The sequence below is a fragment of the Mesoplodon bidens genome, assembly GCF_964165515.1.
Source record: "Mesoplodon bidens genome assembly, chromosome: 1".
In the NCBI taxonomy this organism is placed as follows: domain Eukaryota; kingdom Metazoa; phylum Chordata; class Mammalia; order Artiodactyla; family Ziphiidae; genus Mesoplodon; species Mesoplodon bidens.
In genome coordinates, this window is record NC_138176.1 from 35,819,564 (window position 1) to 35,842,444 (window position 22,881).

General features: G+C 38.4%; 1 protein-coding gene across 2 annotated transcripts in view; it reads right to left on the reverse strand.

The window, feature by feature from the left end:
- Positions 1 to 4,301: 4,301 nt before the first annotated feature.
- MARCHF5 (membrane associated ring-CH-type finger 5) overlaps positions 4,302 to 22,881 on the reverse strand; it is a 56,624-nt gene continuing 38,044 nt past the window's right edge. For both annotated transcript variants that reach the window (XM_081225311.1, XM_081225312.1), the window contains 4 exons: positions 15,872 to 16,002; positions 8,392 to 8,575; positions 8,101 to 8,267; positions 4,302 to 7,322 (listed from right to left, as the gene is read on the reverse strand). In XM_081225311.1, the coding sequence (XP_081081437.1) occupies positions 7,206 to 7,322; positions 8,101 to 8,267; positions 8,392 to 8,575; positions 15,872 to 16,002 (599 nt within the window). In that variant the 3' untranslated portion in view covers positions 4,302 to 7,205. The remainder of the gene's footprint in view (positions 7,323 to 8,100; positions 8,268 to 8,391; positions 8,576 to 15,871; positions 16,003 to 22,881) is intronic.

Genomic DNA, 22,881 nt, shown 5'->3' on the forward strand with positions numbered 1-22,881 from the left:
AAGAAAAGCTGGATAGCTTCAAAGTGTATTGGCTTCAGGGGGAGGGATCTTCATGCCTCCTTCACCACAGGGATGCCCTTAACAACTGAGCCAGAAATACTTGAATTCTACCCCCTAAGATGTCTCACACCAGTAACTAATGGTTGTCACTCCGTGTCTCAGTTATTTATTGCTGTGTAACAAACCACTTCATTTAATTTTGTTGGCAATTTTGTGTGTCAGGAATTCAGGAAGGGTTTAGCCAAGTAACTTGTATTTGATCCACATGGCATTAGCTGGGGCAGGATGGGACTGGAGGATTCATTTCCAAGATGGCTCCATCACTCACATGTCTCCCTCACCCCCCCTCTCTCCGTGTAGCATCTCACCCTCCGTGCACCAGTCTGCACATGGCTTGGGATAATTTGAGATGATATACATATGTGTGTGTGTGTGTGTGTGTGTGTATAAAGATGCTGAATAGGAAATGTTCATCGGGAATTCACGGGTGTAATTTGGGCTGGAGATATAAATCTGGGAATTATTATCATATTATAGAAGGTAGATCTTATGGATGGTCAGAAGTCTGGATGAGTTCACTTAGGTAGTGTAAATGAGAAAAGTCCAGGGACTGAGCCCTGGGGCTCTTCAACACTTAGACGTTGGAGAGGTAAATCAGATTTAATGAAGGAGACTGGAAATGATCAGCCAGTGAGGTAGGAAGAGAATCGGGAGGGTGGTACTCCAAAAGCCAAATGAAACTGTTTTAAGAATGAAGCTATGACTTTGTCAAATACTTTATATAAGTTAAATGAGGTGACCATTAGATTGGATTGACCATTGGATTTAGCAATATGGTAACTGATGACCTTGTTTAGAGTAGTTTTGGTGAAGTGTGGGATGTAGGGGGTAAAGGCATGATTGGAGTAGGTTTAAAAGAGAAAGGGCCCAAATGTCTATCAGTGGATGAATGGATAAACCAAATGTGGTTTTATCCAAACAATGGATTACTATTCAGCCGTAAAAAGGAGTGAAGTACTGAAACATTCTACAACATGGATGAACCATGAAAACATGCTAAGTGACAGAAACCAGACACAAATGGCCACATAATATATGATCCCATTTAAAGGAAATGTCCAGAATAGGCAAATCTGGACAGGAAGTAAATTAGGGGTTTCCAGGGCCTGGGGGAGGGGGACCTTGAGACTGACTGCTGATTGGTATATGGTTTCTTTTGGGGGGAATAGAAATGTTCTGGAACTAGATAGGGGTAATGGTTACACAACTCTGAAAATACTATACTATTTAGTATACTATTCTATACTTCAGTATAAATCACTGATTGTACACTTTTTTTTTTGGCTGTGTTGGTCTTCACTGTTGCACACGGGCTTTCTGTAGTTGTGGAGAGTGGGAACTCTCTGTTGCGGTGCATGGGCTTCTTATTGCGGTGGCTTCTCATGTTGCAGAACACAGGCACTAGGTGCGCGGGCTTCAGTAGTTTTGGCACACGGGCTTAGTTGCTCCGAGGCATGTGGGATCTTCCTGGACCAGGGCTTGAACCCATGTCCCCTGCATTGGCAGGTGGATTCTTAACCACTGCACCACCAGGGAAGTCCCTTGATTTTTTAAAACAATATTCGTTAGAAATATTTCCATATCATTATGTAAACAGCTCTTTCATTGTTGTTTTTTAGAACCATATAGTATTCATTATGGACATACCATTATTTAACCAATTCCCTACTGATAGACATTTAGGTTGATTCAAATTTCTTGTTATTACATATATTGCTGCAAGGAATATATAGTGCAAATATATTTTGCAAATATATTTTAAGAAAAATTCCTAGAATTCGAACTGCTGAGTCAATGGGTACATGCATTTGTAATTTATAAAGATACTAATTGCCCTCTATACCAGTTTACACCCCAAACCATAATATAAAAAAATGGCCCATTTATCATCCTGGATGATATGGTATTTAATCACTTATGGCCCTTTCTGTGAATCAAGTACATCAGAATTAAATGACTATGCCAAACACTTTCTAAGTTATTAACTGAAAAGAGGTCAAGATTATATTTCCTTGTGGGGTGGGTGGAGTGGGGGGGTCAGAGATCGACTAGGAAAGGCCACAAAGAAGGGCATTACTTACCTGTGCCAAATTATTGTCTCTCAGCTCTAAATTCACTCTTCCTTGCCCAACTTTGTGATATGGAACTGGATTCTGTAAACCGTTTTCCTTTGGAACAACAGAGGGCACTGGAGTGACACTGCAAGGCAAAAATGTATCAAGATTTATACTTAAAGATTGTGCACTTTTAATTAATTAATTTGGCTGTGCCAGGTCTTAGTTATAGCACAAGGGATCTTCGTTGCCTCGTGCAAGATCTTCCTTGTGGCATGTGGGATCTTTTTTTAGATGTGGCATGCGGGATCTAGTTCCCTGACCAGGGACCGAACCTGGACCCCCTGCATTGGGAGCATGGAGTCTTAACCACTAGACCACCAGGGAAGTCCCAATCGTGCACTTTACGTGTCTTATTTTTGGTGTACAATTATCTGAATTGGTAAATACACTGATACATAAGAATAAATACATTGTTCGATGTGAATTATTAAAAGGTCATGAACATATTACCTCTCAGTTCCTGTTACAGATTGTTTCTTGCTAATTTTTAAACTAGAGACAGTCTGTATTTAAGGAGGGCACATCTTCTAAGATTTCCAAGTATTCAGCAGCAGCCCATGAATGCTGTTAATTTGTGGAGAAGAGTAGTAAACAAAAGTAAAACAAAACCCCCACACCCTTGTGGATCTTACGTTCTTGGGTGGGTAATATCATAATAAGACTAAGTAAGATCTGTTGTGTACTTTGAAGACTCTCAACATCTCAAAGCAGGTTTATTTCTCATCTACCAAAGGATTTATTAGCACAGTGCTTGGCTCATACAGGTGCTCAACAAACATCTGGCAAAGTAGGATACGTTGTTGGCCTACAGTAACCTTGGCAGGCTGTTAGCAGTAAGATAAATCCACATGGGCTTGACCAGAACAGCCGAGCCTCTGTTACTTGTCCATCTTCTACACTGAGCTGCAAACCCTTCTTCTCTTCCCTTTGCTCAGCATCTTTGTTCCAGGAAGGCAATTAAACATTTCATCACTATACCCATTAGAGGGTGTGTGGGTGGCAGGTAGTAGAGAAGCAGCAAACTTGAGATCCCAGGGGACCAAAGAAAGGTTATGGGCAAACAAACCTCCAAGTTGGCACAGATATATTTAGTTTCTCTGTATATCAAAGTGTCCCAGCATGTTACTTCACTTAATCCTCACAATAACCCAGGAGATTGGTTTTATAATCTTCATCTTATCGATAAGGAAGTTGAGGGTCTATCTGAAAGGTAAAGTAACTTGCCCTACAACCATTAAACATCAGCTAGAATATGCATCCAGGACTGACTCTATGGCTGTTTCTCTGCTAGTCTGTCTCTCAGACGGTGACAGTGAAATGATTTAGACACAATACTATCCCTATGGATGGAAAGGCCTTTATTTGATGTACTCATTCTGGAAGATTCTAATCTGCTTCAGAAACTAAAGTTCTTAGTATCTTGGAGGAAGCAACTTTTTTTTTTTTTCTTTTTAAAGTCACTTTATTGAGATATGACTGACATACAAAAAGCTGTACATAGTTAATGTATACAGTTTGGTGAGTTTGGAGACGAGTATTCATTGTGAAACCATCACCACAATCAAAGCCATAAACTTATCCATCACCTCCAAAAGTTTCCTATGACCCCTTTTATGTATTCATATATTTGTTATTTTTTTAAATTCTGGGACAAGAGCACTTATAAGATCTACTCTCTTAGCAAATTTTCACGTATACAGTATAACATTGTTAACTGTAGGTTCTGTGTTGTACAGCAGAACTCTAGAATTTACCCATCTTTCATAACTGAAATTTTGTAGCCTTTGAGAGGAAGCAACTTTTTCTGTGTTCCCAACCCACCTGAGTATACTTTGATACCTGTGGCATGAGACCACCCACAGATCTCGTCTAATCACAGTCCAAGTGGCTCTGAGGGTAGGTGAGGGGGGATTCATTTTAGAAATTAGAACATACTTGGAATTTAGATTCGCCTGCTTATGAAATTAAGACAAATTTCTTTACAGTTCTTAAAAAATTCAGATTACTTGTACTAAGAGAAAATCTCACTAGTATCTCGATTACTATGATTTAAAAAGAATTAAGTAGGTACAGAATAAACAAATTATTTTTTGGAAGTTGTTCAACAGACAAAGTACACCTAGAGAACATAAAAATTCTTTATTTAACCTAATCCAGCCAGTGTTGAGAGAGTCTGCTATGTTAAAAACAAGACGTTTAAAAAAATTACAGCACAGTTAGCAAGGCAGTGACTAATTAAGTCACTCAGTTTAATTTTATATTCTTCACAGTCATTTGATAATCATGTAATGATGAACAATATTTTCTGCCACTTTGGAGATAAGTTAAACTCTGCAAAGAAGAGAATTCTACTAGTCGTCATTGAATTTTATAAAAGAGGTTTAAAACATTAAAGTTTATAGAAATAACACAGTAAAGAAACGTGAAAATAAACTGGAAAACACAAATATACCTGCCCATCCCCAAAGTCTGGAGCATCCCTTTAATCTGTCCCCTCATGCTTCTCGTTTACTGCCTCGTTCCCTTTTCCTAGTGTTCAGCAATTAAGACACTACTGCTCTGTAGAGGCTATTTTGAGCTTAGCTAAAGTGCCTCTCTCTGTTTCTTTAATTTCTCAGTTAATCCTAGAAACAGTCTTCTAAGTATTACTTGTATTTCAGAGATGAAGGAAACTGTAGCTGAGAGCAAGTTGTCACTTGATGAAAGTCATACATACAGTTATTAAAAGCAGAATTAGGATCTGAACCTAGGTCCACCGAACTTTAGTCAGCCCATGCTTTTGTTGATTCAGGGTGGTGCAGGACACTTTCTGAAGAGGCTGGTACCCGGTACTTCTTGAGCTAAGGCTCTTTAGATTTAAATGTGTTCAGTTCCAGGGCTGAGGCTACTCTGGTCCCCAGGCACTTGCAGTTCCCTCCCCACAGCCCTCAAAACTCCTTCTCCCTGCCCCTAAAGGATTAGAGTTGTTTCTCTGGCCCTCACAAACCCTGATGCCAAACAAATCCAAGCAGTTATTCCCCCATTTTGGGCATAAAGTAATAAACGGGGAACTGTGTGCTTGTGTAACTTTAGTAAAGGCTGCTAAAAGCTGTTCTATATAACAAAATTATGCAGGAAATATCCAGTATGTCTTTTTATATTGAAAATTTAAGAAAGCCAATATATTTTATAAGCACAGCTATATAATCTGTTATTTTTATATATAATCATAGTTTTATATTTCCCCTTCAGAACTGTAGCAGTGATCTTAATATAAGGCTCACTGTCAGTCAAATATTCCCTTCCTCCCCAAGTAATTACAACTTTGAATGTTCAATAGCCATTCACATAAATTTCATGTTATAACTCAAAATTAAGACATTCATACTATAGAAAGGTACCAGTCTTAAATTACTGAAGTTAACATATACTACTGTAATCTAACATAGCTCAGTCTATACTTGCTACAATCCTAAAGAGAAGTGGCCACTTATCAGTAAGGGGGAACATTCATATTGCCATGCATTAGATGCTGTGAACAAGAAAATAAATAGGGTTTTTGGAACTATCTTTAAAAATCTTAATACTAATTGATGAAAATAACTCCAAGACCAGATCGCTGAACATTAAAAGGGTCACTACTGAACAGCTTAAAATAAATAATTGCTTTTGAAAAATGAATATAAAACTAGTTAAACAGTGACTATTAAGGTGCTAGCCTCCTCAGTATGACAAGCAATTTAGATTTAAAAATGTTAGTATTGTTTTTTTTTCTTATAATAATTTGACAAAAACAATGACCTTATTATTTACTCAAGACTTGTTTTCATAATTATTTCCTCACTGACTGGTATAAAAACAAAGAGCTCAAGGCCTCACCTTGGTTTACTCACTGCTGGTTTTCTACCTGTTGAAACTAGACTGTATAAACTACATAAAAGCAGGAACCAAGTCTGTCTTGTTCACCACTGTATCCCCACAGCACTTTGCATAGTGCCTGGGGAAGTAGGAGGTGATCAACAAACACCTGAATAACTGAATCGATGAGAAAGGAGAGGAAAATAACTTTACTGATTTTTTGCAAATCGTTCTCTGTGCTCAAACTACTATAAACTGGCAGTTCTAATTTCTAGGAACACGAATTTAAAAACCTTACTCCGGTGATGGAAGGACCTGATGTCGCTGTCTCTGCCTCTCTCTCTCTCTCCTCTCTCTTCTCTCTCTTCTCTTCTCTTCTCTTCTCTTTTCTCTTCTCTTCTCTTCTCTTCTCTTCTCTTCTCTTCTCTTCTCTTCTCTCTCTCTCTCTCTCTCACACACACACACACACACACATACATACACAGAGTAATTAAGACTGCATGAGTCAAAATTACAATATGAACTATGAGATGTCAACATTATATAAATAAAATTTAATAGTGAAAAAGTGATCTGGAAGCCCTGTGAATTTTTACCCTACACATTTTGGATATCACATGGGTTAAGAAAAACACAGCAAAATTGCATTTGTTCAGATAATCATTTGAATGTTTACATACATTTTTGGTTTGTTAATTATGTATAACTAATTTACATTTCCTCATATTAACATATACTCCTGTTTAGCTTGTAATCAAATTATGCCAGTGAGAAAAATCCTCATAGTACCTTCATTGAGTTGCTGATTCTAAGAAAACACTGAACATAAACATGTACAAAAGAGGCCTTTGAATAAAACAGCATGTGCATTTTTAAATATTTGCACAGTTTGATCTTTACATTTCTGTCTGAAGAAAATATGAACAAAACTCAGGTTCACCATGCTAAGATAATGGTTCAGATGACTGCCATAAAAGAAGTACATACAAAACAATGAAAACAAATCACATCCTTAGGTTCCGTGATTACTCAGAGGGTTTCCCCTTCCCTAAGTGCTTTATTTTACTTCTTAAAAATATGAGAGCAGCAGCTTATCGCAAGTCTCCACTACTGTGCATTAATGATGGAATCAAAACAACACAACAGACTCATAAGAATGAGAGGACTGCAGAACAACGAGAAGTCACAGTTTTATGCTTCTTCTTGCTCTGGATAATTTAGAATTTTGCGGTGTGCCTGACGTAAATATTGCTGCTGTTTGAAGTACACCTTGAATGCTCCTTTAATGGCAACAAAAGCAATTCCACCCTAAAAAAAAGAGAAAAATTAGCTTTTTATAATGCAGATTTGGAGGAACATAATAAAAATCATTTTACTTAAATCACAAAAGACACAGGCATTGTTGCTAATTCAGATGACTGCAAATGAAATAGTTCTCTTTTTTTTTTTTTTTTACTAGGGGGTAAGATAGGAACGGACATGAGAGGTCAGAAAGCCTCTATCCTCTCTGAGTCATCTTCCTTCCACTTAGCTCTAAATCCATCCTCATGTAGTAGAATACCCAGGCATGTGCAGGCTGCGACCAGAGGGGAGACGTGGGGACAACAATAATGACATCCAACAGCGTAAGGGCTTACTATGTGCTAGCACTGAAAATGAGTGATCTGATTTGACCCTCACAGTACTCCTGAGGTAGCTACCAGTACTGTCTCCATTCTACAAGCACAGAGAGATCAAGAAATTTTATTCAGGTTTCTCAGCAAGGCAATGTCTGTGATAGGATTTGACCTGGGCAGTCTGACCCTAGAGCAGAAACTTTTCAACACTATCTTTTGGGAGTAATGATTCACGCATATCCCAGGAGAGAACTCCCACAGCATAGTTCCAGAAGACCAGGACTGCTGCAGTGGATCCTCCTCTTTTTATTGCTATTGGATAACAGTGGGGATCAAATAGAGACTTAAGGCACAGGAGCCATAGTATAAATATTTATATAGTCCCATTCTTTTTTTATTTTTTAAACAAATATACAGTTCTTTCTCTTTTGCATAGTCACTTGAAAAAAGTAATATTAAAGCCACCTTACCAAGATTGTCCTTTGTAAATTAGAGTTAACACTACTGAACATTAGTTTACCAACTATTGTCGCAATAGTAGGGAAAACAAGGGCTCCACACAAAATTCGGGTCGCAGAGACATGATCTGCCAAAGGATTAGCCTCGGCTGGTATTCGAGGAACAGGACAACCAATCCCTAGAGAAAAAAATGTAGGGTATTAGTGCTAATAAATCAGAATATCTATAATATCTTCGCATGCTAGGATTCGTCCACAAGATTAATTTGGTATGTTCATTACCACCACAATTCAGGGCCTTACCTGGAAATATACTGTTCAAAATTTGTAGTTTATTTGAGTATTTGCGCCATAGTCTAAGCACATAGTCCTCCCAGCGAATCATCTTGCCTAATATCAGCATGACAGGAATAGTAGGAAGTCCAATTAAAAGGAATAAAGGATCAGCTCTCTCCATAACATCCAGACCTTCTTTATGGCCTACAACCTGTGAAACAGATAGCATTTGCTCCAATCATTTCCTTATCTAATGAAGGGTTGCATGCTTGAGTGCAATTCATTTTAGAGGAAATGCTAAATTTCAAAAGAATACAGAAATAAAGTTTTAAAAATAAGCTGGAAAGCTATCAATCCTGATTTATTTATAAGAAATGTCTCTCATTCAAGGGGAAAAAGAAAAGCTCCCAAGCTGTTTCATATTACATTGGAATAAAAGCTTTAATTGGTTATACATTGATTACATTTCAATAGAGGGGAGAGGACTTCTGGTTCTTGCTTCCATTCCTCTATTTAATTTGGTTAGACTGGGCTATAATTTTAGGTCTCATGTGTCTTCCAGAAGAGCAACTGTTTTCCTGCTCTTCCTACTAGGAGGTAAGCACAGCCAGCCAAGGGGCAGGACCGGCCTTCAGGAGATGGTCTGAAATCTCATTTCTCTTTGGCTTTCTCCCTGCTCAGTGGTGTCTGGGATTGAGTGTGATTTCTCTGGCTGGCTAAATGCCTGCTCTACAGACCTAACTCTCCTAAAATGCAATTCCAAGGTCTAGATTTGAGGGAATGCAATAGGAGGTCCAGTTCTGGTTCCAGGTTCCAGGCACTTTTTCTAATCCAGGAACCCAAGGGTGCCTATCTATGGGGTAATAAAGCTAAAACAATCCTTCCCCTCTCATCTGGGTCTTGGGGTTATTTCTCAATTGGTTTAGATCTGAGAGGGCAAGAAGAACATGATTAATTCACATTTGTGAATCTCCATACTTCCCCTCCTGGCAAAATTCTTTTCACTTGCTGATCAATCTTGGTCTTACATGTCTCTCAATATGGCCACTTTTTTTGGTGAGCTTCTTACTTTTAACTAGAAAATTTCCCTAAAAATTCTTTCACAGGTCTCAAATGACCTCCCTTTAGCCAGAAGTCTCAAATGCTGGCAAATTAAATATATTTCTCTGAGGGATTATTCTTGGCAGCTATGACAGGGGAGACTATTTCAGAATCTTGGGGTTTTAGCCCATCCAGGTATCACAGCTTGATATGAGGAGACTACTATAAAGGTTTCTATATAGTTTTTCTGTACACACTTGAGGATTAAACTATGAAGAAAGGATTGTTGATATAGACAATTTATATCTTTGTCTTTGTCTATATCTCTGAGAGGGATGAGGGAAAAGAAAGGAAGGAAAGGCAAGGAGGGAAGGGAGAAAAGAAGGTAGGGAAGACTAAAAGCTCCAGGGACAATATCTACTTAGGAAAGCAAACTCATGAAAAAGTAAATGGGATTTTTTTTCAAAAATGAGATGCCCTTTATGTCAGCTATTATAGCAGATTTTTTTAGGTGGACTTCAAGGAGATGTGAAATAAGGAAGCTGACAATGGTCACGGCAAATTCAAATTCTAGACAACAGACTTGATCCAGGTAGAAATAGTTTATAAAATTATGTGGAGGGGCTTCCCTGGCAGTCCAGTGGTTAAACTCTGCACTTCCAACGCAGGGGGCACAGGTTCAATCCCTGGTCAGGGAACTAAGAGCCCACATGCCATGCTGCGTGGCGTGGCCAACCAAAAAAAAAAAAAAAAAAAAAAAAAAAAAAGATAAAGCATGTGGAGAGGACCAAAATGGGTGCTTTTAAAATTTCAGCTAAGGATATAGCCCAGACTTCTGTGCATGATTAATTTATCTAACCAAGATGTAACATTAAAGAACAGAGGACTAGCCTCTTCCAAATGGTCAAAACCCATGGTATCAGTATCTGATATTCTTCTGTGTTTCCAGGTAGAAATTAACAACCTCATATCTTGCATGTGAAGAAGGGTGGTTGTTTTGAGCTGCCCTAAAGTGAAATAGTTTGGTACACCATATTTCATAAACACATATCCCACATTGGTGGCAAAAGTGGATTAGTCCAGAAACTGTCTTTACCTATAATGCTTGTCACATGACACTCTATTTTTTATATCATTTTATTATTTTCAATATTATGATCACTTTAAAGTTATAACTAAATGTGATTTAAATACTCCCAAAGTGTTAACAAATAAATTCAGAAATTTGAAAAATTCCTTTGTTGGGTTATGTTTTCTTTTTAGAATTCAGGGTTTAAAAATATAAAGCAGGGCTTCCCTGGTGGCGCAGTGGTTGAGAGTCCGCCTGCCGATGCAGGGGACACGGGTTCGTGCCCCTGTCCCGGAAGATCCCACATGCCGCGCAGCGGCTGGGCCCGCGAGCCATGGCCGCGGAGCCTGTGTGTCCGGAGCCTGTGCTCCGCAACGGGAGAGGCCACAGCAGTGAGAGGCCCGCGTACAGCAAAAAAAAAAAAAAAAAATATATATATATATATATATAAAGCCAAGTGAATATTCAGGTATGGACTATAGTAAGGGAAAATTTATTCCTCATGGGTAGCAGTAAAAACTTTCCAACCAGGTGTCTAAGAATGAGGAAATAAAAAAGAAAATAGGGCAAACAGTGAGCAAAAGCCCATTTTCCCCACCTGTGATTAAGAGTCATGTTTTGTGCTTAAGCTGAGGCTGACCATTACATGCATACCTGCATGCATTCATTCAACTGAATACTGATTATGTGCCAGACACAGGCCTAGGTGCTGGGAATTAAAAGGTGAGCTAAATAGACGTCTTTTTTTTTTTTTTTTGCGCGGTACGCGGGCCTCTCACTGTCGTGGCCTCTCCCGTTGCGGAGCACAGGCTCCGGACGCGCAGGCTCAGCGGCCATGGCTCATGGGCCCAGCCGCTCCGCGGCATGTGGGATCTTCCCGGACCGGGGCACGAACCCGTGTCCCCTGCATCGGCAGGCGGACTCTCAACCACTGCGCCACCAGGGAAGCCCAATAGACGTCTTTTGGAGGTAAGAGGCAATCAAATCAAACAAGTGTGCAAATATAACGTTAAGGAACTAGGACAGTGTAACACCTGTAGTGTCATACTATGTGCTGCTACAGTCAGACTCAAGGGTAATACATGAAAGCTGAATTAATCAATGGGGCTGATTTAACTTTGGTCAATATAAAACCAGCAAACCTTGTGTAAGATCATGTACATTCTGATGTTATGCCCTAAGACTGAAAAAGAGATAATTTTCAAGACTTAAATTTTGAGGTTAGATTCAGGAACTATAGAATGTGTTCTCTAAGAATTTTTTATCCATGTACAAAACCAAGGCCTATGGAATTGCAGGTTTAGAGAAAGGTTTGTTTTTCTGCTTAAGAGCTAAAAGCGAAATCTCCATAGTCAGCTAGGCCTGTGGTTCATCAATGCTAAAATGCTAAGAGTAAGTTTTAATTAAGGCTTGATCTTTTACAGCACTGCCTGTAGAACCCTACTTTTAAACGGGAGGATGGAATAGCGATGAACTAAAAGGTTTCCTTAGAATTCAGGGTAATTAAATGCAACACAATTAAGAAGGGACAATGCGTGTGGGGGCCGCTGTACAGCAGAGGCAGAAGCAGAGCTGGGCCGGGGGTTAGTGTTCCACTGTTCCCGGATACAATGCTCCAGCTGCCTCTGGGACCAGCTATCATTTCAGGAGCCCTAGATTAGGGACAGGAGTCCTAATGCTTCTTCCTTGCTGGAAGGTGGAACTGGTACTGGACATGTAAGCTCTCTGAACCTGTAAACTAGGAATAATTGATAGTATCTATGTCACAAGATTGTTGCAAGAATTATACGCATCAGTGCTTGAAAGGTGTTCTGCCAGGTGCTAGGGGAAGAAAAAGTTAACTATCACGTTGTCTTTTCAACAGAAATTTAAATCAAAGGGGCCATTCAAGTTCTTTACAACGAACAGGGATTGAACCTAAGACTGGTTCATGAAGAAATAAATGGGGAAAAAACAGTGATCTGATTCCTTAATCTGATTTACCTGAACTTCAGAGTAGTCAGAGAACAAAAGGAAAAAAACAGTTAAGTGTGAAAAAGAAAATCCTAAATTCTGCTGATGGAGTAGGGGGCACGACTGCTCTCAAATATTCAGAAAGATAAAAGTCTTCTGAATGCTCGTAAATCACACAACAGGAGCTATCTACTGTCACAGCGAATTGCTCCCATTTCTGGGCTAAAAAAAAAATCTTTTCAAGTGAGACAGTACATGCGAAGGTTATATCTAAGTGGTAACACATAATATACATATGCATTATCATCGTTGTAGTTCTTTTCTGTCACCCTTAACCTTCTTTACTGTCACCATTAACATGTTTATTTTTGTCTCCTTGCTCATATCGTTTCCTCCTCTCTGCCAATCCAAATCATTCTCTTCAAGGGTCAGCTCAAGACTTACTTTTTTCCATAACTTCAAATGATCTTTCACTTTTACTGAATTAAAATACTGTTAATGTAGTCTTTCCTTAATTGGTTCCTGTTGTTGAAGTGTCTCATTAATTACGAGAATTCTTTTAAGACTGTGCTAGCCTAAAATCTTTTCAAAAAGAGCCATCCCATTTCTTATGGTCAATTGGGTCTTAAAGAGAAGTCACTCAATCTCAGAGGGCCTTAGTTTCCCCATCTGCAAAAATATACTTTTGTATAATGTATTTGTACATTAAACAATGTATAATCTCTAAGTTTTCAGGTCTTTGTCAGTCCTAGTGAATGGTCCTGAACTTCTCTGATCTAATGATATACTAATACTCATTACTGGAGCTTAACAAATTATTACAGAACATATAATCAGTTAAACAAACCTGTTACTACCTGATAGAATTGGTCATATTAAAAAGATCATTATTTATGAAAGCCTTTTAAAGTTAACATCTGTGTATATGCTGTACAGGGAACACCTACGTATACGATAGTCTCTACTTTCTCAAGGAAATTACCTGCTAATGGAAGAGTAAGGCCTGAATACAGCCAAAGTTAAATAACTTAGGTAATCGATATAAGAAATAGCACTTGGTCAACATAGGATTGGCTGCCATTTGAGGAATAAAAATGTCATGAATGCAGAGGAAGAAGAAATCACACTGGGCAGGAGTTGCCTGATAAGTTTCATGGAGGGAAAGTGGCTGAACTAAGCCTGGAAGGAGGGTTTAAATTCGGAGAGAAAGGACTGAAAGGACAGGTATTAGGCAGGGAGGGTGACATAAGCCAAAGGACAGAGGTAAAAAAACTAAACAACATAAGGATGGGTTGGAGGAGATAGCCCCATAGGCCTCAAAGTAGAATGAAGTTAAGATTGTGGAGAACACTGCATAACAAACCAGGTTAAGGAAATGGAATCTTTTTCAAGTCAGTGATTCTCAATCTTTATCCACTATCCTATGACAAATGATTTGTGATTCATTCCAGTGACTACATCCAGATTTCTGGGGTGTCATCAACATTTTATAAAGAAGCATTGCAATATTCTGTCTCACCATGATTGTTAAGATAGGTTATGTGCAACTTCTAGAATATTACATATAATCCCTTCGATCCCTTTTTCTTTCATGTACTCTTTAATTTATATTAAAGAAAAGCAAGTTATATCATCTACAAACCGAAGTGTGTTAACTATTACTGAGTTAGTTATGAAACATTTAACTGGGCTTCTCTGGTGGCGCAGTGGTTAAGAATCCGCCTGCCATTGCAGGAGACACGGGTTCGAGCCCTGGCCTGGGAGGATCCCACATGCCGCGGAGCAACTAAGCCCGTGCGCCATAACTACCAAGCCTGCTCTCTAGAGCCCGCGAGCCACAACTACAGAGCCTGTGAGCCACAACTGCTGAGCCCACGTGCCACAACTACTGAAGCCCGTGAGCCTAGAGCCCGTGCTCAGCAACAAGAGAAGCTACTGCTATGAGAAGCCCGCGCACCACAACAAAGAGTAGCCCCTGGTCAGCACAACTAGAGAAAGCCTGCGTGCAGCAACAAAGACCCAACGCAGCCAAAAATAAAAATAAATAAATTTATTTTAAAAAAAAAAAGAAACATTTAACCAATCTAGGTGCTGCTTTTGAAAATGATCACTTAAGTTAGAGGAGTCGTTAAGCTTTGAAGTAAAACGCTGAAAGGTATTATTTTAGGAAGATTCATTTGGAAGGATGGATCGACATAAAAGAATGAAGTTAAAGAAAACAATCAGGAGGCTCCTTTAGCCATCCAGGTATGATGGGAGAAAGACAGTAAGTCAGGTATTAAAGATTGTGGAAAGGAAGCCACAGATGTTAAGACATATCTAGATGGAAACTGCTTGGACTTAGTGGACTGGATATAGCGCTATGGAGTAGAAAGAGTTAAAGGTAACCGTAAGAATGTAGGCTATATATCGAGTAGATGGGAAAATAATTGTAGGAATCAAAGATATAGAGAAATGATAACAGAGAATAAATTTAGGTTTCAAACTGAGGAAAAGACAAGTTCGATTTCAATAATATTGAGTGTGAAGTCATAAGAGGTCATTTAAGGAGAAGGGCCATGCTGTTCTTATAGGACTGATTTTGGGAAAAGATTAGGGTGGAAGACATAGATCTGAACACAAAACGCACAGTTAAGATGGCTGGAAATCTTCAAAGAAGAGGTATACAGAGAGAAGAGTCAAGGGCCTGGGACTAAATCTTGAAATTTAAGTCATTCTAATTTTCATCCACAGTTACTAACTGTAGCATTGTTTCATAATAGCAAAAAACTAGAAGTAACTAACTGTCTAATCAATAAGAGACTGGTTAGTAAACTGCTGAAATTCTATACAAAGAATGCTATGCAGATTTCTCCATACTTTGTGAAAAGATCTCTAAAATTCATTGTTTTTGGAAAAAGGGGTGTTCAGCTCTAATACGTTTCCTTTTGGGGGGAAAACTATAACGTGTGTGGGAGAACATATTTATTTTATCTTGCATATGCACAAAGCAAGTCTGGAAGAATATATCTGGCTACCTGAGGAGAGGGGAACCTGGGCAAATGAAGGACAGGAGTAAGAAGACTTTCCCCTAGAGAGCTTTTATATATTTTCTTTCTTTCTTTCTTTTTTTTTTTGCGGTACGCGGGCCTCTCACTGTTGTGGCCTCTCCCGTTGCGGAGCACAGGCTCCGGACGCGCAGGCTCAGCGGCCATGGCCCACAGGCCCAGCTGCTCCGCAGCATGTGGGATCTTCCCAAACCAGGGCACGAACCTGCGTCCCCTGCATCAGCAGGTGGACTCTCAACCACTGAGCCACCAGGGAAGCCCTATTTTCTTATTTTTAAGCCATGAGAATGTTATCACTTGTTCAAATAATAATTTTAAAAACTCCAACAAAAATCTATTTAATCTGTTTGATCTTCATATCAAAAGTAACATCATCAAATAGAATAAAATAGTGAACCTGCATCACTGTCACTGCTCCATAAGTCACAGCTGTCCAATAGATAGAGCCAACCATTATTCCTGCTGCAGCAAATGGACAGGCTTTTGAGATCAGTCTATCTGCAAGATCCAAGACGTAAACAACTGGACCTATAATATAAAGAAAACAAAGTTTTAACACAAGACAGATTAAAAACAAACAAACAAACAAAAAACCTACCAGATCTAAAATATTTTTATGAAGTTGGATGCCCTGATGCTTTAGAAATAACTTATAAATGTAATGGGAACCTAGATTTGAACCGATTTAGAATTTCTCAGTCATTTGCATGAATAGCTGAGTTTTACTTTCTAAATCCTAGGAAATAGCCCCTTCAAATTTTTATCTTTATCAGTAAACCTAAGAGTAAAGCCTTAAACACAGCTGCTTCTTATAAAGGAAAATAGTTCTCTTACTTCTCTTGATGACACTGGCTACTGCAGAATGACATGGCCATTTCAACTTGCTCTTCACAAACAGTTCCTGGCCACAAGTAGATTCTATAGTATTTGGTAAGACTATCACTTCTCTGACTTCACTTATTACTTCCTTGGTAGTGTGTGAAGGTAACCTAGCCTATTTTTTTTGTCGTTACACAAAGTCAACCTATCTTACTTTGATATCCAATATACTATATTTAGTTGAGTACTGTTCTCTAACAAACTACTTTTAATGATCATGCCAATTTTTATGGCATTCCAACAGCTGTATATGCCAATTATGCTTCTATTATTATGTGCTTATAAAGTGAAATTTGGTTATTATCTCCTCTGGTAGTTATTGGGAATAACTATACAGGAGGAATTATAATAATTGCAATTAAGCCCGATATAATTTAGCTCCAGCATTTTCAAGAGTAGTGGAAAAGTCTTAGACCTGAATTAGAGCAAGGCCTAAAGAACTGAATATCTAAGTTGAACTAAAGGAACATGCAACCTTGACTTGGTTAGTAATCATCATATTTGTTGAATGCCCTCTATGTAAAAACTATTACTTAGGACATTTTCTTAGAAATGTATAAGAGGTATTACCTACCTCTGGGGGCTTACAATCTATAGGAGGAGGCTGTATACAAAACCAACTTATTTTCATTGTACAAAGAAATTCAAATAGCAATATGATGATAAAATCATTAAAAGAACAAGCATCCATCTATGGAGCCCTGATCAATAGTTCCCCCTGATTGCTGGAGCCAGTAATATTACTAGTCACTGTATAAAGACAGACCATACTGTGAAGAAGGAAGAACATTAGGAGAGATGTCAAAGGGACCTATGATTTAAATTTAGCATATAAACTTATTATTGTCAAAATCTAACTTACATAACATTTAAAACTATGACAAGGTATCTTTTGGGACCAAAGAGAAAAAGTAAGCCTAGTTCAATGTATACTGACTCTACATTCTACATGATAGCAGGTGCTGTGCCACACATTACATGTATCATTATTTAATCTCATAATGTAGGGTTTAATCCTTAAAATACACAAATTTGCAGGTTTAAGTTTATAACCCTCTCAGAAGGCACAATAAAAAGCATTTTAGTAAGTCACCAAAGATCCCTGAAATGCTGGTACTAAAAGTTACAGCCAATAGGTATATATAAAACCTAAAAACTTCAGCTTTCATATTCTCTATTGATAGTTCTTTCATCAGAAAATTGAAGCCACAAAACAACAACTACAGACTCTTTACAGCATGTTTCCACCTACCAACATCACACCTATCTGAGGTCAATCCCCACTTATACACCAGATCCCATCCCCTCACCAACTCAAAGACACAGCTCTAGCAATTCACTTCTACCCTCCTACATCATTTCCCCCTACCCTTTATTGGATTATTTTCATCAAACATGTCATTATTTATTCTATCTTAAAAAAAAAAAAGAAGGGGCTTCCCTGGTGGCGCAGTGGTTGAGAGTCTGCCTGCCGATGCAGGGGACACGGGTTCGTGCCCCGGTCCGGGAAGATCCCACATGCCGCGCCATGGCTGCTGAGCCTGTGCGTCCGGAGCCTGTGCTCCGCAACGGGAGAGGCCACAACAGTGAGAGGCTCTCGTACGGCACACACACAAACAAAAAAACAAAACCCTTCTCTTGATCCTTCTTTTCCCACTGCTCCATTTCTTTGCTCCCTTTACAACAAAATCACTCAGAAGACTTTTCTGTTTTCACTCTCTCTCTCCAAGTCTCTCTTGAATCCACTCCACCAAAACTGCTCATCAAGGTCACTAACAACTCACACATAGCTAAATCCAATGGTCTAATCGCAGCCTTCCTCTTATTTGGCCTACCACCAACATCTGATAGATGTTCCCTTCTTCTTCCCAATAATCATTGCATCTCTAGGACATCACCATCTCTTGGTTTTCTTTCCATCTCACCAGTCACTAACTTTTCAGTCTCCTTTGCTGGTTCCTCCTCTTTTTCTTGACCTCAGTGAGGCCCACCCTGTCAACTTCTACTTCATCATACTGCCTATTTGATTACTCTGCTCTATTTTTCTTTTTCCTAAAGCACTTACCACCTAACATACTCTAATTTACTTATTGTTTCCACCTACTAGAATAAGGGTTGAAAAACTATGGCCCATGGGCCAAATCCACCTCACTGTTATTGTAAATAAAGTTTTCGAGAAACATGGCCACATGCAAAGTCAGCTGACCCTTGAACAACACGGGTTTGAACTACATGGATCCACTTACACTAGGATTTTTTTCAATAGTAAATACTACAGTTCTACACAATCCTCTGTTGGTTGAATCCATGGATATGGAGGGATACAGAGGAGCTGTGGATATGGAGGGCCGACTATAAGTTATATGTGGGTTTTTGACTGCACAGAGGGTTGGTACCCCTTCCCCCCTCCAAGCCTGCACTGTTCAAGGGTCAACTGCATTTACTATATATATATATATATATATATATATATATATATATATATTTTTTTTTTTTACAGAAAAAGTTTGTTGGCTCCTGAACTAGAATATAAGCTCCAAAGCGAAAGTAACCTTTTTATTTTTCTTACTGACGAATCCCAATTCCTTTGATTCTCAAAAATTTGCTTAATTCTCTACTGAGGTACTTATGAAAAACTAGGATATGAAAATCTCTAGGTCTTCCTTTTTCATTATTCTGTATGAAGCCCAAGTTATGAGACTCTTTTCTACCCACTCAGAATCAGAATGTATTAGGAGAGAAGGTATTTTACCTGCTTCCAGCTGACTTTCTCCCCCCATCCCCCACCTTTTCAAAAGCGTGCTTGGAAAGATCTACTGATGGAGCAAAGCAATATAATTCCTAAAAAAAAGTAACAGATCATTTAGATGAAAACATAGTTCCTAAGAAGTAATCAGTCACTACCGATTTTATCTATTATGAACTTGGACAGTAGATAGATGTTTGAATTGTCTTTCCTTTAAAGATCTCAGAAGGTTCCAACAGAATAAGCTCAATTTTCAATTTTCTTCTGAATCACTGGGTATGAATTCTTTCTGTACAAACAAAAACAAACAAATAAGTCCTCATGCTTCCTTCTGGAAATTTTTTACTTATCCCTTGGGTCATATGCAACAGATGTGCTGGATTAAATGAAGTCACTGGCTGCATTTTATAATCCCTATTTCCAGTTTTTCTGGCTTTTCTGGCTTTTGTCTTAAGTTTATTTTGCCTAAACCTCTCAAGTCTTTTCCAGATAGACTAGTCCAAGATTAGTTTAATATTTAAAAGGAAGGATAAACGCCTAGTGGTAAATATACCATTAGAATTATAAACTGCCACCCAAGGGAGGTATTTCTGAGAGCTAAAGATTATCTAGGCAAGCTATTTGATGAATAAGAACAATCACTCAAATCCTCCGGATGCAGTCCCTCAATCATATTTTTCTTATTAGGAAGCTTATCATGTACTATCCTATGACTTGAGGTCATAAAAGGAAAACAGCAACAGTCACTAGCCTATTCTTATTGTCAGATTAAAGTACAAACAGTTACGGGAAATGAGGAAAGGCAAGACTCTAGCCCTTGAAAATCTCAATTCTAATGGGGAGGAAGAAGTATGAATAAATGTACTTAACAAGTTAAATATGTAAGGGCATAAAAAGGTTTTATTTAGTATTTTAAAAAGGTATTATTGAATTTTTAATGCCTCAGTGGGCTTCATCACTTATGTTTCCAACAGTACTGTATTTACACAATGAATGGCAATTGGAGAAGCTTTGTATAAATACAAGTTTTGAAAATTCAGTAATTTAAAGAGCACTAGGGAAACTTGCAATTAAAAGGAAATCTATTGTGAATTCTTTTGCACAATAAAGCTTTTGTAAAGAAAATAACTACACGTAATGTTTTGGGTAAATTCAAATCTTCACATTTCAGATTTGAATGACATCAAACAGTGAGCTGAGAACTATTAGGGAAATTCCTAAGTCCATGTCTACTGAAAAGAAGTAATCAGTTTTATCTGGCAGACACTGCAAAGGTAGATTTGTTGTGACTGTTGTGTTGTGATTTAAATTCAAGTCTCTGTATGCATGGTGTTAAAGGTACATTTTGGAAATTAAGAATTAATGACTGAAGGGCAGGTAATACTTAGTGTTCAAAATCTCCTGGCACTGCATACAATCATACCCAGAATTCCCAGTACCTTTCTTGGGGATAGAAAGGTATCCTCAAAAACACCTCTGACCAATTCTTGAAAAATAATTTCTAGACACTGCCAGGGTGCTAAAGTTTCTAACACAAAACATAATTTAATGCTTCACAAGATAACTTTGTATAAGTCCCTGAGATGATAACAGCTCCCATGAACTCCAAGGTTACTGTTAAGTGGCCAAATTTATAAAAGAGATTGCCAGACCCAACTCAAATGCCAACTTGCTAAGCCAAAACATCAACCCCACTTTCAGGTTCAGAACTGCTGAGAATTGCAGATTTTCGAGGTCACCAAGAGTCTAACAATACAGTTCTAAATTTCTTTCCTTGCTCCAAGTCTTCTTTTTGTTGCACACTATTTCTGGAATGTCCTGTTCCTACTTTGATTAAATCTGTATGAAAACCCAAATTCCCAATGAAAACTAACCTAACCTGATAGAGGCTGACTAATTGATCTACCCCACCCTGTTCACCAGGCTTAAGCCTCGTGGAAGCCTGTTCCACGAGTCTTCCTTCACATACTATCCCACAAAATGCACTTACCCCTTTGCTTGTGCATAATGTTAGTACGTTATGTTCTTGTTCAATGTTTGTTCAGTTGTCTCAATATCCTTTAAGTCTGTCCATGTCAGCATCATCTGAGATTGAAAACTCCCAGGGGGCAGGGGCCATGTCTGTTTAACTCGTTTTGTACAGTGCCTAGGATAGAACCATGTACAGATAGGTGCTTAAAAAATGCTTTTTAATGATGATTGGTATCTATCACTCTCTGGGACTGTCTAAGCTACAGCTATCTTCAGCACATGGTACTTGGCAGTATATCAGGGCACTTTGGCCTGTTCCACAGGGCATTAGAATATAATGGCACAGGACCTAGCTGCAGCACTCTGTGGCAAGTACTTGACTCAATTCAGTGTTAAAAAACAACTTAAAAAAAGTATTAATTATATGGTCCAACAACAAATGTGGATTTTACTGAAAACACGAATATCACAACCACCAATTCAACTGAGTTAAAAACACGTGGGAATCTTGATGGGATAGTAAAGAGTTTTAACTTTTAACTCTTTCTCTAGCATTCATCACTGTTTTAAACACTAAGATGCCGGAGGCTAGGTCTAAGAGCCCCAGACAAGCTCATGTAATTAATCTTTAACTCCTCTGCTTGTAGGTTGAGATTTTACCATTTTTTATGTAAAAACAAACATCCTGCAAACCCAGGCTTTAATTTACTTTGCTTAATGATGAAAGTTAGTCATTAGATTGTCAACAGAAGAAAGGATATGTTCTTGGACAATTTTTTATTTAACCAAACTAAGAATAACTGACCAAAACCCCCTCAAAACAAAACAAAACTAATGATGAATAAAAGATTCAGAGTCAAAGCAGATGAATATCATGTCTTGGTGTATATATATAGAAAAGTAACTAAATATCATCAAAGTAGTTCTTTATGAGTACATAGCTTGTGCCAAGGGAAAGCTTAAATTTTTCCTCATTAGAATAGATTAGCCCACAGAATATTTGAGGGCTATAACATCAACTACTAAGTACTTATTAAGCACCTATTGTACACATAGCATTTTACTATGCATTAAAATAAATGTAAATAAAATTTAACACACTAGCCTCTGCCTCCAAGGAGCCTACAATCTAGTTAGGGACAAACAATAAATACACATTAAACAACTGGGAAACTTTATGGCAAAACTGACAAATATATGATAGCATCATACAAACTACACAGATACATGTTAACAAATTTTAAGTAAAGATTATAGAGGGGGTAAGGATGCAAACAGTTTTTTTTTTTTTTTGCGGTACGCGGGCCTCTCACTGTTGCGGCCTCTCCTGTTGCGGAGCACAGGCTCTGGATGCGCAGGCTCAGCGGCCATGGCTCACAGGCCCAGCCGCTCCGCGGCATGTGGGATTCTCCCGGACCGGGGCACAAACCCACGTCCCCTGCATCAGCAGGCGGACTCTCAACCACTGCGCCACCAGGGAAGCCCAAGAGTTTTAATATTACTGTCTGTATGTATGTATTTACTAATTAACAGAAGTGAATCTTGACCTTGAAATCTATGATCTGAAAAGGGGGGCATGCTAGAAGACCTTCTAACTAGAGGCAAAAGACTTTATTCAAAGGGTTTATATATTTTTAAAAAGCTAGTATGCCAGTAAGGTGGGGGTTAATTGATAAAAATCGTTAGCCAGATCTCTGAAGAACATGACACAATAGGCAGGAAGGAAGTTACTGGTGACAGGCATGCTAAAATGAATATGATATTTTAGGAAAACTAAGAATATTTAAAGTCAGAATAAACTAGAATAGAAT